The sequence below is a fragment of the Sparus aurata genome, chromosome 20 (genome assembly GCF_900880675.1).
Source record: "Sparus aurata chromosome 20, fSpaAur1.1, whole genome shotgun sequence".
Classification (NCBI taxonomy): Eukaryota; Metazoa; Chordata; class Actinopteri; order Spariformes; family Sparidae; genus Sparus; species Sparus aurata.
Window position 1 is genome coordinate 7,635,177 of NC_044206.1, and position 18,780 is coordinate 7,653,956.

General features: G+C 43.7%; 2 protein-coding genes across 3 annotated transcripts in view; one reads left to right on the forward strand and one right to left on the reverse strand.

Annotated features, from left to right (window-relative positions):
* On the forward strand, positions 1 to 7,307 carry tnfrsf13b (TNF receptor superfamily member 13B). The gene is made up of 6 exons (XM_030399244.1): positions 1 to 191; positions 901 to 1,084; positions 3,292 to 3,426; positions 3,707 to 3,823; positions 5,006 to 5,314; positions 5,504 to 7,307. Exons 2-6 carry the CDS (start codon positions 1,012 to 1,014, stop codon positions 5,764 to 5,766), a joined length of 897 nt encoding a protein of 298 aa, XP_030255104.1. The 5' UTR covers positions 1 to 191; positions 901 to 1,011; the 3' UTR covers positions 5,767 to 7,307.
* usp22 (ubiquitin specific peptidase 22) overlaps positions 7,302 to 18,780 on the reverse strand; it is a 21,648-nt gene continuing 10,169 nt past the window's right edge. For both annotated transcript variants that reach the window (XM_030399240.1, XM_030399241.1), the window contains exons 3-13: positions 17,479 to 17,592; positions 17,049 to 17,150; positions 14,775 to 14,941; positions 14,532 to 14,679; positions 14,086 to 14,188; positions 11,569 to 11,727; positions 11,089 to 11,215; positions 10,903 to 10,994; positions 10,214 to 10,276; positions 9,738 to 9,887; positions 7,302 to 9,596 (exon numbers count right to left, since the gene is read on the reverse strand). In XM_030399240.1, the coding sequence (XP_030255100.1) occupies positions 9,554 to 9,596; positions 9,738 to 9,887; positions 10,214 to 10,276; positions 10,903 to 10,994; positions 11,089 to 11,215; positions 11,569 to 11,727; positions 14,086 to 14,188; positions 14,532 to 14,679; positions 14,775 to 14,941; positions 17,049 to 17,150; positions 17,479 to 17,592 (1,268 nt within the window). In that variant the 3' untranslated portion in view covers positions 7,302 to 9,553. The remainder of the gene's footprint in view (positions 9,597 to 9,737; positions 9,888 to 10,213; positions 10,277 to 10,902; positions 10,995 to 11,088; positions 11,216 to 11,568; positions 11,728 to 14,085; positions 14,189 to 14,531; positions 14,680 to 14,774; positions 14,942 to 17,048; positions 17,151 to 17,478; positions 17,593 to 18,780) is intronic.

The following is an 18,780-nucleotide window of genomic DNA, read 5'->3' on the forward strand; positions in this document are numbered from 1 at the left end:
CTGCCGCAGTCTGTTGCCGGGGAGGTGACTTATATTCCACACCTTTGATTCTATAAATATTCTATTTTACACGTGAGGGAGATTTACATAGCAGCTACAGGCAACATGCAGAAACGTAAAGCTGAAGCTACAGAGGAGAAGTGGGAAACACGCACAAATATTAGCTCCTTGGAATAAGCAATACGTAAGAGGTAATACGGCCCTGATGAGATTATTGCTAATGAAACTATATCAGTTGTAAAAGCATAATAAGCATGTTTGTTGTCAGATTACATTTGAAGACTTTTATGAGAAGCTTGTTAACACTTCAGACTGATTTAGATTGTGTAAAAAAATGAGTTTCTTCTAGATGCTTGCAATAGTATTTGAAACCTATTTATTGAGATAAACTTACTAACCTATTATGCCACTGTTAAACCTACTGACATCTACTTTGTTGTTGCTTTATTAAGAAAAATACACGTGTTTTTTATGCATTTATAAGCAACCAACTAGCCACTCATTACAGCTGACCGTACTATTTGCAAGGGTGTAAGGGGGGAACAAAGCCTCACATACAGTCTTGTAAATATGAATATGTGTCTTATAAAGACTTCAAGATCTCATTACCTAATCACTCACTCACTACAAGGACCTTAATATTAAGTGTTACTGTAATTTGAAGGCTTGGATTCCACTCAAATACATTTTGGAGGCAAATCTTTTGCTTTTTAGGTCCACTACAAAGTGATGACCGCACTACTTCAGCGCTTATTAATCATATAATAATATCTAGTTTAGCAATCATATAATAATAATAAAAGAAAGTAAGAAATCCAATGCAGGACTTTTACTTTGTGTAATTTTACATCATGGTTTAATTATCTTTACCTAATAAAATATCTTTATCTTCTTCCTCAGCCAGATTTTGTGTGTGTGTGTGTGTGTGTGTTCGTCGGGTGGGGGGGATCCTCCTCTTGCAAAGGGGGAAGTCCCAGATCAGACACTGAGTTCATACCCAAATAAGTTTACATGCTGAAACGTGGGCCTGTCTCACTCTCATCTTCAAATCACGGATTCTCCCACTGCGTCTTCATCTCGCCAGGTGAGTGAACCAGCTAAACCCTGTTTTCAACCCATAGCAGGTCACGACAAAAGATCAAGTACTAGTGTTTCAGTAATTGGGGTCACTAGTGGTAGTCTGGGTTAGGAATTGAACCCTTGATTTCAGCAAGCGTTGTCACATAACTAGTTTTAAGTTTGCGGCGGCTCCGCAGCTCGCTGGGAGCTCTACAAGAAACACATTCACATTGCTGTGAACGCAGTTATGACGCTGGTCACACGAATACGCACAAAAACACACGCCATAAGAAATAATGGAGGCCAAAATGAGAGTCTTATGATGGGGAAAAAAAAAGAAAAAATAGTCAAAAGTGCAAAAACAAAACTCAATAAGGAGGGACAGAAATAAGAAAGATTACTCTAAATGCTGGTGTTGGTATGTATGGAAAAACAGACCTTTGGAATGTATTTATGATAAATGCACATTGTACTGACGTTACATACAATCTGAAAGGTAATTGTCGAGTATCAGAGTGTGACAAATAGACTCAAGAATAAATCAGGCAGGTCTTTGCATGTGAAAGCAATGGAGGGCGGAGGAGGTTCAGATCTGCGTGTCTTTCACAGTCCACTGACCCAGTGCTCAGCGGAGTGAAGAAGGCTGTGTTAGAGAACAAAGACGTGACTTTTCGAAGGTTGGCCTTCTACGTGTTGCAGTAGCAGCGAGGCTGGTGGTTGGTTCTGTATATTTGATTTACTGGAATTTGTACATGTTTCGCAAGGCTTGCTATAAGGAAAAGTTTGAAACCGCAAAAGGAAACGGGCCGCCTTTGCTTTTGAAGCTTAGGTGCCTCCGTACAAGGGCCCCTCCCCAATTCATCCTGTACGCACTGAATAAAACAGTGATTAACTGGGCCAGGTGCAGACTAAGTAAAGCTTCAACTTTCACATTTTGACATTTTCATGCATCATGCTATAAAGACATGAGGCTTATATTTAATAGCAAGACATATTATTTACTATATTTCTACAACACAATATTCCTTCATGCTTAGTATAGTATAGTATAGTAATACTATATATTAGTATATTAGTATAACAGATTATTGTATGGTATAGAACAACGTTGTATGAGTTAACAATAATTTCATATACATAACGTAGCATAGCATGGCACAGTATACTAGAATGTAGTATACTAGATTAACATGGCATAACAGATTCTAACATAGTTCAGTACAGTGCAATACAATGTATGATATAATTTAGAATACTTAAATAATAATGGTATAGTTGTAGTAGTGATTCACTATAGTATCATTTAACATATTATACACATAGTATAGTGCAGTAGATCAGTATAGTAAAGTAGAGGATAGCATAGCATAGCATAGTAAAATGTAGTATAGTATATCATAATAAAGTATATTATAGTATAGTATACTAGAATAGTATAGCATAGCATGGCATAGTATAGTATAGTATAGTATACTTGCATAATATAGTTAAGCATGACATTGTAAAGTAGAGTATGGTAAACCAAAATAGCATAGCATAGCAAAGTAAACCATAGTATAGTATAGCATAGCAAAGTATAGTATAAGATTCTAGCATAGCATAGCATGGTACAGTATAGTATACCAGAATAGCATTGCATAACATTGTAAACTACAGTAAAGTACAGTATAATATAGCATGGCATGATATAGTATCATATACAAGAACAGTATAGCATAGTATATCATAGCTTAGCATAGCATAGTATAGCATAGTTATGTAGTATCACATGTCCACGAATCAGCATTCGCAAAATTAAGGACTACTTTCAACACAGTGGTGGGGGCTTCAGACCATCACTGACTCAAAGCCTACCCCACAAACCTGTGACAGTGACAGCTGCCAATGCAAAGAGGTTTATGTGCAATTAGAGGTTCAAAAATGCACCGGTAAAGAAGTCTATTGTTCCCCCCCAATAAATAAATATGACAAACAAATGTGCAAGGCAGTGGGGCCAGGAAGTTATTATAAAATTCACTGGATCACCTTAAATAGATGCAATAATTACAGTCGTGCAACTCTTCACCGTTTGGTATCTTTTACATAAGCTAGGAGATGATGAGGGATTTCCACGACGTATGCTATCTCACAAACGTATGGTTACTCTCACTGTACCACTGTTCCCTCTACACGTATCTAACTAGGTATCTCTGTGCTGTTATTTGTGTGTGTGTGTGTGTGTGTGTTTGTCAGAGCGAGGGTTGTCAGGGCCGATGGCTGATCGTTGCCATACGGCTCAGTACTGGGATGCCTTAATCAGTAGATGCATGGACTGTGATATAGAATGCCAGCGACCACATGTCATCCCCAGATGCGCCAGTTACTGTGGTGAGTTGACACTTACACAGACAAGAATACAAATCCATGGTTGTTACAGTCTGTGAAGTTAAAAGTTCTCAGGAACATTTTCTTACATTTGTTCATGGGACTTTGTGGGCTTTTTGTTCTGCATGTTTGTCTACTCGTCTCATGTGTTATCTGATGATGCTACATGGACTGAGATAAAACTTGATTATGCACTAAAGAAGTGTAACGGTCTTGATTGCGAGGTGCAATAGTAGGTTTATAATCATCCTGTTTGCTTTCACACTGTGTCCTCCTGCATTAGAGCCGGCGAATTGTAAGGCACAGGCTGGCCACTACTACGACGGGCTGCTGAAGAGATGTGTGAGATGCGCTGAAGTTTGCGATGGACCTCCGGCAGAGTGCACCCAGCACTGCCAGAGTGAGTGCCCGCCATGATAACCTGACTAAGAGCTTGTATTATTCAGCGACCTTCTTTTTTCTGATGCCTCTCCGTTTCATGGAGAACAAAAAATGTTGGCTGACTTGAAAAGTTTGATGGTAAAAAAGGAACTCTTGTGGAACAACAGATAAATCCCAGTGCAGTGACTTTTTTTGGGGGGAGGTCAGCAGCGAGCCGAAATGGTTACAGAAATGCATGAGCTGTAGCCACAACTCCAGGGCTGTGGGGCTGAATGGTTTTGGTAATTATAGCATGGGCTCCCAACCACGTTTGGTACCAGTCCATAAAAACCCAGTAAAAACTAAAGAGTTGTATATGCTAGTTGTGTTATCGTATCACAAGGCAAATCATTTGCAATGTGCTTAATTCTCACAAAAACATATTTTATATACATTTTTGTGTTCACTAGCAAATGTTAGCTCACCAATAGCTAACATAAGGGGGGACCTGTAATTCAGTGCAGTGAAAATGAAGACTGATAATGATGATAAACATGTTTTTCATTGTATTCGTGAGAGAAGTTAATGTCTAATACCCTTGATGACCTGACCTAAACTAGATATCTTTTAGAACTTTTTTTGTTTTTTGCATTGGTATATAATATATATATATATACTTTTTGAATGTATGTGTTTATTGGCTTGAAATAGAAATACAAATGAGGTACAGGCCCACATTTGTTAGCAGCCTGCTCGATAATAGAGGTTAATTTGTGGACATAAAAATGACTCATTCTCAGAGTTAGACAGGTGGTAGGATTGGGCATCGCTGCAGCATTCATTTGTAGAAAACCCAGTGTATATTTACTGAGGTGTCTATCAAGTACATTTACACGCAAAACCAGTGAGTGACACCGAGATGGTAAAGTGGCCGAAGGTATGTCAATTGCTGCCCAGCGGCATATACCGATCCTTGGACTGGCATACGGATCCTTGGAGTGGTATGCCGCTGTTATTCCATCGACACATGACAGTATGTGTCGCTTCAGACTGAATGCTTATACCTGTAGAACAGCAGTGGTATGCCAATACCCGAAAGCTTATATCGCTGGATCAGTTGGTATATCGACACTGGTGACCATATTGACAACTGACTGCTAGAGGTAGTCAGTCAAAAGCCAAAAGAGACATCACATTGATATTCTTCTCGTCTGTCCCCCAGCTTCACCACCTCCAATAAAAAAGCTCCTGACCACTAATAGGCTGCTGGTGGGAGTTACATCACACGTGCCGTACTCCAGAGTGCCGACAGCCCTGGAAGACCCCACTATTCTTTTGTACACCCTGCTGTCGCTGTGCACGGTGCTGCTGTTTTCTAGCTTGTCTCTTGCCTTGGTTGTCTTTCTGAGGGGAGCCAGAGCCAAGAGCTCCAACCCAGCTACCAAGGAGAATAAGCGCAACCAGGAGTGCGTGGTCCAGCTGGGCCAGGAGGTCGGCCCGCCAGGTCCCCAGCCAGGACAGAGCTCCGACGGTTAGTGTGCTACGGATTTAAGATTCTGTACAGCAGGTGTCCCTTGAGACAGATCTTTCCAGGTTCTTTTCTTTTATGTTCAACAACTAATTATTAATTTGAACTCACATGTAGTTAGATTGATGTTGGAAGAAGACACTGTGGCATCTGTTCCATGTCTCGATCCTATGTGTGTCCGTCCTTCTACAGATTTTGTAACAAATTCAAGCCTTCCCACTGACCGCGAGCCGTCGAATGACTCCAGCCCTACTGAGACCTGCGTGTGTGTCCACTGTTTCCCTGATCTGAAAGTGCTAGGCCAGGGCCACGACAGGCCGCCGAGAGCACCATTGTCACTCTACCCGCAGGCTGTCCTCCACAGAGCCCAGATCCAAAACGGAGAACCTCTCTGGACTGAGGGGAACTTATACACCTCTGGGCCCGAGGTGCAGGAAGAGGCTGCGGTGGGATGAAGCTCACTTGTTGTCTCACTGGGACAACTGGAGTGGCCAATCGTGACCCTAACGGATAGGAGGAGAGTCAGTGTCAGTATGTTGGACTGTGGATTCCGTCACTGCAAATGTTTTTAAAGTGTTTGGACAGTGAGGCTGAATACAATGGTGTTAAAGGGGCCTGACTTGTTCCCTTATGTCACACATTGTTCTTAATTTGTGTTAATTAACAAATGTTATGACAGTATTTTTTTAACCTTCTCATTACACTGACATGAAGAGTTGACAGCTTTGTTGCGTCTTCTTCAAAATGTACGTCATTTTTTTTTGTACTATAGTCCTGACTATATAATGGCATGTTTCAATGTACAGGTGCATCTCAAAAAATTTGAATATCAAGGAAAAGTTGATTTTTTTCCCGTAAATGTATTCAAAAAGGGAAACTTTCCTATATTCAAGATTTATCACACATATAGTGAATTATTTCAAGCCTGTTTTTGTTTTAATTTTGATGATTAGTATGGCTTATTAGCACGGATTTTGGAAATCTGCATCTCCAGCTGGTTACCTGACCATGGTATTACTGTGCTTGCTCGGCCAGCCAACTTGCCTGACCTGAACCCCGTGGAGAATCTATGGGGTATTGTCAAAAGGAAGATAAGAGGGTTCCATGGAGTCTGCCACGAATAAACAAACCAAGCACTGGCTCCAGAGAGGACCTTTTTTAGAAGCCACCATAGACGTGGGTTGTTGTATCACTGAAAATGGGACAAGGACTTGACCTACCCTTAGTTGTTAGGGTGCATGTGTGTCCAAGGGCCTCTCGGGGGTATTGTTGGGCTTTGGTGGCAGCAATGTTAAATCACTGACACACAAATCGGGCAGCAAAGAAGAGCAACCGATGCTTGGCTTGGACTAAAAGTTTCACCCGAACGCATCACAGAGAAAAGCTGAAACTACCTGACCACTGTCGTGCCCGCTTGTCTGATTTATTCATAATCCCCTAAAAAAAGCAGACACAGATACATTTCAACTTTTAACCCTCCAAGTGTTTTCCTTTGGTATTACTTTTGGCCGCTATCGCAGAGACAGCATTGACAACATGGCTGCCAGCCGGCAGCCTGGCTACTGTCCAAAGGAAAACCAACAAACCAACAAAAGCTTGATCTCAGTGCTGTGAAACAGGCAGGTTTGATGGGGAGGAGGAACAGCAGGAGGAAAAGCGAAGGCGAGTCTTACCGTGAATGCAATCAGTATGTATTTCAGAATGATAACTTAAAGTGATCGAGTTGTCTATTGCAAGTTTAAGCAGATGTGGCGATGATGAGCTAATATATCCATTTGTGTTATGTCATATCAATAACTGTAATATGATGATGGTGAAACAAAGTTAACTAAGAATCGTTTCACTGAAAAAATAGTTTTAACTCTTGGAATCTGACCTGGTGACACCATGTAGAGATGGCACATCTTCTCGGCGATTGTCTTGTTTGCTTGTGTAGGTCACGCGCAGAATGGGTATGGTATTAATGAAAATAAAGAACAGGCACCAAGTGTTTACAGATATAGAATTTTTCTTTATTTGAGTGTCTCTCAGTCACCGTGTCCAGTTCTTGCAGCAGTTACATATGTGTGCGAGGAATGACTGACCGGGTCAGGACAAGTTTCTTCTGATTACGACCCCGTGTTTTTTCCGGATCCAGCAACAGAGAAGAACGACTTGCACCAAAAAAAAAAAAAAAAAAAAAAAAAAATCAACTTTGAGGTTTCACCATTTGTCTCTTACATACAAACTGTACATGTATACTTTTACATACGTCATCAACATGTGGAAAAAAATCCCATCAAACTGTGATACCCAGCTCAGACGGCATGCTGAATGCAAGTACTGATTCAGTACACGGAACATACGCTACATACGCACGCGCACAACACACGTGCATACAAACAGGGACACACACACACTTTTTTTTCCTTTTTTTTTTTTTTTTTAAATCCGCAATAACATATTTTACACAAACACACTGAGCTCCCCCACCCCCTCACTCATTTCTCGGACACATACACGTGCACACACATGTACAAACACACTGAATTAGAGCAACATGCGGCCCACGGTTAACACTGCAGGATCGAGCAGCCGACCCTTTACATATGGAGGACCACTGCTGCCGTGCACGAAAAAAACAGATCGGTATCGTGGCGTGAAGTAAAAAGGTTAAGTGTTATAAGTAGATGTGTTCACGTTTTAACAAAATATTCTCATGTATATTTTCACCAGTATCAATTATCACGTTTGTAATCTGCAACATTTTGTTGTTGCACGTTATATCGTGACATGTTACACGTAACAACACAAATAGCATGTTGCTATAACCAGAAAAATGTCTTCTTATAATGTGAGTAGTTTGTATGAGAGGTCGAAATATCTTGTTGAAACGTCATTTCATAACAATTAACTTTTCAAGTCATAACCTGATACTTATATGATTTTTCTGATTCTGGTCTGGCAGCAATAGTCTTCCATAATTATGCACACGCACACACACGCACGCGCACACTTTACTGAGAATTATGCTCTCCTCTTTTGTTTCATTTTTCTTTTCGCCGTTTACCCGAAACGGCATCACGACAACGTATCTTGAACATGGAGAATATGCCCCCGTATCGCTAAAGAATAGATAAAACGTAGCCAGATTACGGTTAAATCGCGGGGATAAAATAATAATAGTTCCTTTAGCCGCCATTAGAGGCGGTTTTAAGGAAAGTTATCAACACTATTTTTGCCTTTCGTGTGTACAAATAACATGACTGACGGCACAATGTAACACAAGACGAACAATGTGACGGTTTAGGGAGAATGCAAAACTGTAAACAAACATTTTAATTACAGTATGTATAAAAATATAATATTCACTGTGTACTCTATTTCCCCCCTGTGACTGTTGGAAGCAGCATGACAGGCCAGAAAACAACAGATTCCTTTGCGTCCTCGGTCTCCTAAAAAGTATCTGACAACTACACCTCACAAGTAATGAATGGAATTAACTGTCTCTCTATACAAAGTTCATAATACCATTTGTCAGGTGATCTTCTTCTTTTTTTTTTTTCCTCCCCACTCTTTGCATTCTGAGCAAAAATGCATAATAAGACAACTTCCATCCGTGATATATATTTGGTCATTTGGAGGAGTGTGGGTGTGGGACGGACAAGTGTGCTTGTGTCGAGAAGTTGCCGGTTTGGCGAGAGAAAACTAACTTTTCTTCGCTGCCACTCTCTTCGTAGCGCCTTCCGGTGTTACTAAAATGCAGCAGTGCTAGCATGAAACAGGATGTTGGTAAAGAACAGTACTTGTGGTGAAGTAAACCTTCCGCAGGTAAACTAGGGGTTTAAAGAAACCCCCTGTAACAGAGAAAAATGATTCTGCAGTCATTCTATTCTTATGGAAGATAACCACAGCTGACTTTTCTTCTTCATTTCCTGCATTCAAGTGAAAAACATTTGCGGTATTCCTTCAGGGGCCCGTACAAATCTCCCGTCCAAATTTCTTGCATTTTGTTTGGTTCTTGCGCTTCTTCTCCGCACCACTCCTGCACGGCAGACAGTTCTCTCTTGCCATGTCGGACAGTGGAGCGAGTATTAGTATGTGGTGAAGAGCGGTTCCGTGTTAAGAGTGAGAGTTGCGACTAAAAAGGGTGATTCAGGTAGGCTTGTGTTTTGTGTTTCCGTGCCTCTCTCATCACTCCCCATGCAACTACTGTGATCCTTGCATCGCAGCTCGTCTCCTCCTGCGGGTGGATGGAGGGAGCTATTCATACTCCAGGAACTGTTTGTGGTAAAACAAAAGGTACCTGGGGAGATAAGTACACTGAGGTCAGATCGCAGCGCTGTTAATGAGGAAGCAGCTGCTGTCAAAAAAGCTATTGGAAAGACAGAGGCAAACTGTATGTAGTTGCATCTGATACATGTAGCCAGATACAGCTTCAGCTCACCCTTCACTGTCCAGGACGTCCTTGATGCTGGCCTTGGTGATGATGGCATCGTCGCATTTGAACCACTGATCCTTGTGCTGGCGGATGAAGGTGGTGTAATGGCCACTCTCTAGTGTCCCCTGGTGGTTCACCACCGCAAATAGACTGTACCTGAACCGGAGGAAGAGAGAGAAGAAGATACTTAATGATACAACAAGGCTTAACACACAGGCTGCATGTGTGCTGCAGCTACAAAACAACTGATACACTTGGTAAGACAAGACAAAATCCATCTGAGAGAACATTTGTTTTTACAATACAGCCAGGAAAAGTTTCTGTGTTTGACTCTCTGCTGTGAAACGATTATAACTGGTCAGAGAACAGTGCGCTGAATGTATGTTTGTATTGTAGGTGACAGTGTGATGATTATCTGTTTGTATTGGATTAACCTGCGCTGGTTCAGATACTGGTTTATGACAGAGGGATGTTTGCCTTACTTGTTGTCATTGTTGAAGGGGTCCACGGTCTGCTGGTACTGCCCGTTCATCCTGCTTTCTTTACTGAAACACACAGCAGAACAAACCAGGTCAAAACATCAACTGCTCTTGCTAGAGTTAGCAGTCAACATGTTTGTTTTTTCAAATAGGTTTTAATTCTTTGTAGTTTTTGTTCTAAAATAAACTACAAAACAAGGGACACAGTTACTCAAAATGCCTCCTTTACTTCTGTGCTCCTCATCCTTCTTTTGATCCCTGCATTTTTATTGGTATACCAGTGTGTATGAGTTTTAATTGTTTAGTTTCTTTAGGAATAAAAATATCCCTCAATGAATATCGTTTTCTTCTGATTAAAATTTCGTACAGAAAACTACATAATGCACCTTTAATAAATGAAAACAGAAGGCTTTTTGGTTAAAGAAACACTTCAGTTCTCCGTTTCAGTCATTTTTCAAGCAAATACATCAAACATTTGCTGCTTCTTAAATGTAGGGATTGCTGTATTTCTTACAACCGTGACTATAAAGCTGAAACATGTTGGCTGAGGTCAGAGCAGAGGCAGTCACGTATTTCTTCCAGATCAAAGGTCTTCCTTCCATCCCTCCAGTTCTTTAGTCTGGGTGTATCCTATTTCTTTTCTTTTCTGTTTCTAGCTGACTGCCTCCAGTTTCCATTTGGACCGTGCTCACCTGGAGGCCATGAAGGGGGTCATGTCCAGCTCCAACGGGAAGGAGACGTAAGTTGTGATCTTCCGCCGCAGTTTGGCTGAATGTTCGAACCTCTGAGAAGCAGACAAAGGAACGAGTGTTAGAGCGCGGCTCCGATAAACTGATATCGCCGAAATTAGCAGTCAAACCGCCGCCGCGCGCTCGTACTTTGAGGTGAAAGCAGGCGACGATGGGCAGCTTCTTCATGGTCAGCTGCTTGGTGGACTCCTGGTAGCTATGGCAACCGCTGCACTTGATCTTAGCGCTGCTGCCGAGGTGCTCCGGCCTGGTGAACCTAGACGGGAGAGGATGAGGTTTAGTGCCAGTGTGTGTGTGTGTGTGTGTGTGTGTTCTATAATCCCTGTAGTCTCCAGTGAATTTGGGAAGAACAGGAATTAGTGTTCAGGGAACCAAGCATGTGTGTGTTGATCCCTGCTCTCTAACAGGCTTCGGTGTGATGGTTCTTTCGATTGTTTGCATCTCTGAGTTTATCAGTGCGTGCGTGCGTTTATTTCCGTCCGGGGAAACAGAAAGCTCCGGCGGTTACTTCTGTTTTGGAATTGTGTGGCGTGAGAGACGGGAAGATCTGATGCTCGAGAGGGGGAACTGTCCAAAAATGATATAAAATGCAGTAAGGACGTCGGTTACCTGCGCAGACAGTCCGTCAGTGTCGTGGCTCCAGTGGTGTGACTCTCTCCGTTAAGTGCTGAGCCGTCTCCTCCGGGGCTCAGGGGCCAGAACGGGGTGGAGGAGCCCGGCAAGTCCAGGCTGATGTCCCAGAACGGGTCTATGGTTGTCGAAACGCCGCTAGGAGGAGGATAGAAAGATGCAAAATGAACGAGTCTGAATGAGAAGATGAAGATGGTGTCCATATCTCCATCTTTCGGTCAGCTAGCCACTTCACAGGAGGCCCGGTAAGACCCTGCACTTTGTAGCTTTTCCTTTATTCAGACAAGACGTGTAAGTGAGAAGAAAAATCTGGCATCAACCCCATCTTGGCACCGTGGGCTTAGACCCTTGTGCTCCTAACGTTGGCAGCTAAGCTCCTTCGTCTGGGCGACAAAGATAATTCTACTGTCGAACATTTTTCAGACCCGTGTGCTGCAGCTTAGCGCTCGCAGTGAAGGATACAGAACAAAGCACGCTGGCCGATAGTGCCCGCGACCTGCGAACATTTGGGCGGAGATCTTTTTTCTAAAGAACTCCCTTTTGCTAACATCGAGCGTGTCTTTAAACCGCTTATCTTTTGCACGGTTTGGAGCTTGTTTCCAGCTCTCATTGGGTGGAAGAGGTGGCGTGCAGGCTGGGCGGGGTTGGCAGTCTGTCACAGGGGCCAACACAAACTTATGCATAAAAGCATAAATGCCCGATTCAAAGTCTCCACAAAGATGCAGAAGACACACACACACACACACACACACACACACACGGAGAAAATGCAAAGTGCAGCATAATATTATCCTGCAGGGGGAGTCAAACACGCAAGTTTCTCGCTCCAGCCTGGTCCCTACAGAACACAACAGATTTATTTGTTCTGTTGTGACACACTGCCAAGCTTTTCCCCTTCTGTCCCTCTATTTGAACAAATTGCCTATGTTTTGACTACTGTAACCCACTTAATCGTTGTTCAGTCAAGAAGCTACAGTACAATTACTTATTAAGTATTTCAAAAGTCAGTGAGCTGCTGATCCCATTCAAGTCTGCCAGGCCTGTAATTCATCCGAACACAGGGTCCAGGTTCTGCTCAGAGTTTTAAATCTCATCCAGAGACTGATTTATTCTCACAGGCATTTTCATTCCTCGCCCTGATTTGTTCATTTCTGACTGAAATATCAATCAAAATGTTTTCACGTTGGCGTCTTTGTCACCTTGCTTTTTCCTGGTTTGTGCGGGAAACAAATCCAAATTAGAATAAGCTTAATAGTTTGTTAAAGAATGTAAGGAGACAACCCCCCCCCCTTTTTTTGCAGCTCTTGCACCTTACAGGGAACGTTATTAACACTAACACGGACAAGAACTAAATATGATGGTTGTTAAAACTGTCTTATGTTACCAGGGCTGTGAGTGGACGGTTGACATCACAGTACCTCCATCACTAGCAGCCTTTGTCGTAGCACGACCACGGAGATGAGCGCAGTGAGCAGAGTCAGTAATGAAGCGGCTGGTAAAAGCAGAGAGCGTCAACTAGCTCCACGGCTGCCACCGAAAGTCATTTGGGGTTCATTTTATGCCTTACAAAAAGAGGACTTCAGCTGGGTTTCACCTTTGGATCCTGACTAAATGCTTCAGTCTGTAAGTGGTGAGTGGCGCTCTGTAAGCTGCTCTGTGCTTTGCAGAATATCTGCTGGCTGCAGGATGAGTTTCACAAAGCGCCAGAATCCAATTTTGGGGTTCTCGGCTGGGAAAATAACAAATGACTTCACTGTATGCTAAACATTCTTTTGATAATTATTTTATAATCCTCCCTCTTTTCTGCAAGCGATTTGTTTGACTCTAGGCCAAAGCACAGTGCTTCTTTCAGTTATTTCGAATCACTGTCCGTTGTCAGCTGTCCTGTCGGTTTAACGGCAGAATGAGTGCTCGAGTTCACACAACTTTTCGATAATACTTTCTTACTTTTACTAAAAACTTTGAAGGCAGACGTTGTAAGTTTTGATTGATAAATCCTGTTTTGCTGGTAGATCTACGCACACCCATTACAATGTGCCAGCCGCTGTAAATACATAAAACGTGGTTAATAAAAAATTTTAAAAAAGCTTTGGTTCTTTTTTCGACCACCAGGTGGAGGTAGAGGTCCGCTTTCCAGACTGTATGCCATGAAAGGCTTTTCCTGTTGCTGCAGTGCAAGGCTTCAGTGTGTGTGTGCATGTGTGTGTGTGATTGATGATGCTTCGTGTGAATGATGGAGACAGGAGGGTCACCTCAGGGCAGGGAATTAGAGAGCTGTGATGCGGGATGGCGAGAGACGAGCGTAGCGTGTCATTTTTGAGCGGCTGTTTCAGTCAAGACGGGCGCACTGTGACAAAAGGGAACGGTGCCGGGTCGTGGCTTTGTTCTGTTCGGCTTCGTGCAGTCTCTAGTGTGACCTAAAAGGCTTTTTGTGTTGCGTTTCTCCTGGAAGAACCTCACACACACACACACACACACCCACTCCATCACACTTACTGGCAGACTTGACAGGTGACGTCAGACTGCAGGCCCCCTGTGAAGATTTGGTCGATGATGCAGTTACAGTGGTTGGGGTTGTTGGCTTTCTTCCCGTTGTCGTCTGTGTGGGTGTAAAAACACACACACACACATACACACACACAGTCACTAAAAGCAATGCTGTGTAACTTCACAGCCACCCTCTCTCTGCTCATGAACTGCAGAGAGAGACACAGGGATCCAGCAGAGATCAGTCCTGTGCGTCTCTCCGTCTCTCTGTCAGTCGGTGCATCGCTGTGTTTTCTTTGTCATCCTCTCAACTCCTCTCATTACAACCAGCTCTCTCTCCCCCCCCCCCCCCCCATCACTCCTACACTCAAGCTAAAAGCCTCCTCTCTTGTCGTTCTTCCAGCTTCTCCCTCGCCGCCGTCGCATCAATTTTTTATTTCATTTTATTGTCCAACCTTTGCAGTGTCTGTGCAGGACGTCCAGCGCCGCGATGAGGAACTCGTGGGCGTCCTGCTGCTCGTAGCCGGCCAGGTGACGGGCGTGAGTCCACACCAGATGGAGAAGACGGAAGGGGATGTGCGGCGACCGATGGCCTGAGTAGAACTGCGGAAGGAAGGTGTGTATTTGAGAGAGGAAATTCTATTTTTTTTTGCACCTTGACCTCCGCTCATTCCTCTCTTTTGAACCGATTCTTTTACCTCCTGGAAGAGTTGCGACATCTCGCACACCAAACAGGAGTTGCTCTGCATCTCGCATTTGTGCCGGTCGGACAGGAAGAAGTCGCGCAGCAGCGGGGTGTGCGTCAGCGCCTGGACGATGCAGTTCATGAAGCACGTGTTGCCGAGGTTTATCAAACCTCGCAGGCCTGAGGGTCGAGAGAGGAGGGAGAACGGGAATGAGAATTTGGCAACAAAGAAGAGACAGAAGCCCAATCCTAATACACTGCTTGCCCTTAATTGCGAGCGTCCGTTCTTTCTCTCTCGCCATCAGATAAATGGCAAACACCGGGATCGCCACAGTAACACGAGAGAAATCCCCACAGCGGAAGATGGTGTATTGATCATTAACAACTGATGACGTGTGAGGGTCTTGAAGCGGTGTCCCATTTCAGGTGGATTTCATCTTCTACCCCTTGTGACACTGTCCTGAAGGGCAAGGGGGCACTTGAAAACAAAAGGTAGGGCAACAAATTGGGACTGAGCCAGAGAGAAAGAATGGGTGGAGGGTGGATGGGAGGAAAAAAAAAGAAAAAAAGGGGGTGGGGGGAAGAGAGCCAGATCATTTTTCTTGGCTGCTGCAGTGGGGCATCAAAGCTGCAATGCTGTTAAATGCGAGACGAACACACACACACACGCACACACACACGCACGTACACACACGCACACACACACACGCACACACACACACACACACCGTGATGTTCCTGAGGCAGTGTTGGACTGCACGCAGGGAAACCCTTGCCGGATTACAGCAGAAAAACACCACACAGAGACGGGGGAGGGAGGAGAGAAGGTGGAAGGACGGACAGAAAAGGAAAGAGGATAGAGGAGTACGAGGGAGGTAGTTTCTCTCACAGATGAGCAGCCAGGCCTGTAATTTCCCTCACCTAAGACAGTGCCAGGGATGTTAACGACGCTCGAGCAGATTCCTGCAGGCTGCTACAAGGTGTTAAACGTATGACGGCTCTCCTCGGTCCCGCAGGCTGCCAAACCCCGCTACTGCTTCACTCCGACGTCCCCTGTAGCTTCAAATACATTCTGCTGCTGTTCTCGGAGGGCAATATGTCTGCCAGCTTATATCTGCGTGATCGACCGGTTATCACGGACATGTGTAGGATAGCAGCGTTATTATTATCACTGTTTGTAGCAGGGCTGCAGCTCTTTAAGAATGAACCCTTTATAAAATATTATCTTGGTAAGAAAGTAAAAAGTTCCCAGAGCACATCATGCCTTCTGCCTCACCAACAGTCCAAACGCTAAACATCTTTAATGTGAATATAATGATATAAAACTAGCACATCCTCCACTTTTGAAGCTCGAAACAATGAATATTTTTGGCTTTTTTTTGTTTAAAAGTGACACTTTCGCTTATAAAAAATGATTGTGGCTGAACATCGATAATGTCTACACTAATTCAAAGATGCATATTTTCAAATATGCCTACTTTTCTCCATTTACATGTTCAGCTTGTCACCTCTTTATCAATTGTTTTTTTTACAGATGTGATATAGTGCACCTAATGAAGCACTAGAATTGGGTGGCTGTAGCTCAGGTGTGGAGCGTGGCGTCTAGTAAGAGTGAAGTCGCTGGTTAGAAACCCGGCTCCAGCAATGTGTACAAAATGTTGAGGGTGGCTGATCAGAGATGATCAGAAGCTTAAAGTAAATGCCGCCTTGGAGCAGATATAAACTTCTTTCCTGAGGCTATTCGGCTCTTAACTGGTAAACTCCAAGGCAAATTGTGTTAAGTTGTGTTTTTTATTTTGAATTATTTCAGCTCTTATTGGTATGTTAATGTTAAGGTTACTACAGTCCTGGGATTACCACTAATAATAAAGTGTACTTGATGATGATGCACGACGGTCCTATCGGTATGTTTCTTTCCCCAGCAGTGTCCTGTTGTAATAATCACAATAATAATAATGTTTACTCAACTTTCAGTATTTTGAGATTGGAAGCTTCCTCACCACAACACCACCCACCAAAACATACAGTGTAATCTTGAATGTACTCTTCTATGACCACACAATAATGACTTTAACAGGAAAAACACAGTTGGAACAAAAAGTTCCAACGTTCATGCAGCTCTGATAGCAGCAGCTAACGTTCTGCTGCTCCCTCTGAGCTCTGCAGTCTGTCCCCCTCTCTCTCTCTCTCCCTCTCTGAAACCGAGCCATCAGCCCACACTGACGCCGTGCTCTCTGCAGCAACACAATCAGACAGCCGGTGCACCAAAGACAAAAGAGATACCAACCAATAGTACAGTTGGAGGTGATTCTCCTTCTTTTGGGGTTGTGGCGGAGAAGCTCCAGCTCCCTCTTGGTGGGCTCCCATGTCGAGTACTTCTCCCCTATGCCTGGAAAACAAACACACAAACGCACACACACACACAAAGGATTACACGCTTGCCGTTAACATTCGTGGTGCACTCCTTCCTTTTCATGCTTTCCAAAAAACATGTTCTTGCTCGTGCTGGTTTTTTATTGTATAAATCACTAACAGATGACAACTAAGCGATTAGCCTTTGCAGCTCCAGCTCTAGCCAAGATCTGGCTGATGAATATTATTTGATATCAACTGGAACGCTGAAATTCTTTGTTTTAAGCCTATTTTCACTTGAATCCAGTGGCGCCGTGTGACGCCACAGCGTGTGGTGCGGCTACATGTGGGCAGTGCGGTCGTACCTTGCAGTTTCCAAGCTTTCCTCTGTTCCTCTTTGGCGATCTGCTCCATATCTTTGTCATAGATGTAGTCTTGGCACATAAAACAGTAAATTCCTCCATACAGCAGGTCAATAGCTGGGAGAAAAAAAAACAAAACAGAAAACAACAATGCAAGCTGTTTTTATTCAAATGCAGCGACGCTGAGGGTGAAAAAGGTTTGTGTGTGTGAACCGCTAACTGCTTCATCTCTGAAAGTCTTTTTCTATTCGGGCCACGTTGTCATGGTGTTCATGCGATGCCAGGCAGCCGGGGCTTATCTGCTGACATATCAGCTATCTGTTAACACCATCCAGGAACGGCGGAGAGACGCCCCGAGAGACGGAGAGAGCAATGAGAAGTCAAAAGGTGAGGAGGGGAGGGAGGCGCCTATCTTCCGGTGCGATCTTCCGCCGTCACACACTCGCTTAAATCTTCAAAAACTGTCCTTCCCCTACCTCTCTCCCTCGTCTCCTCACCTTCTCTGTACCCTGCGGATACCTGTTTGCTGTTGCCATGACAACCTGTCTGTCAGGCTTCTCCTGGGCTGTTATCCTCTGCAGGTATGGAGGAAAAAAAAAAAAAAAAAAAAAAAAGAAGCAGGAGAAGACGCGAAGGAGGAGGGAGGAAAGGAGTACAGAAACTTCACTGAATTGATTGTAAGGGGGACAAAAAAGAAGACGCCAGAGGTACAAGGCTGACGGTGCAATTAGATGAAATGCTTTTTTACAATTCTGAATATCGAAAGGGTCATCAGGTAACCATGGGAACAAGTGGAGGGGAAAAACAGACGAGGATAGAGAGGAGGACGGGGCCCGACGCAAGGCTGCAAAACAGTGTTTGATCAAATAGCTGCGAGTGAAAACGCATAAAAACGGTTGGATGAAAGAGGTGGAATGGCAAAAAAGAAAAAGGGAGGAGGAGGAGGAGAGGCAGGGTGGAGGAGGAGGAGGAGGAGGAGGTGCCGGTGGTTTAATGGAGGCTAATTCCACAGGGTTTGTTAAAGACGACTTAATTACCTCCTCACCAGTCTGCTGAGATCTTTTCTCTCGCTCCGCATTAGACCATTTCTCACTCCGCTTTTTTGATTCAGAATCTAACCTAATTAAATTCACAATAACACTCTGTGGGAAAACACACACCCGCGCGCGCACACACACACACACACACACACACAGACAGACACCAGAGGGGGTCCTCCTGAGCTGGGCGATAACGCAGAGCAAAGGAGGGCTTAAAAAAACAAAAAAAAACAAAAAACAAAATCACAATCCTGCAGATTCTCAA

Coding starts and splice junctions, on each gene's coding strand:
- tnfrsf13b (XM_030399244.1), top strand. CDS start 1,012: ATGCTGAAACGTGGGCCTGTCTCACTCTCATCTTCAAATCACGGATTC. Junction 1,085..3,291: donor CTGCGTCTTCATCTCGCCAG/GTGAGTGAACCA, acceptor TGTGTTTGTCAG/AGCGAGGGTTGTCAGGGCCG. Junction 5,315..5,503: donor GCCAGGACAGAGCTCCGACG/GTTAGTGTGCTA, acceptor GTCCTTCTACAG/ATTTTGTAACAAATTCAAGC.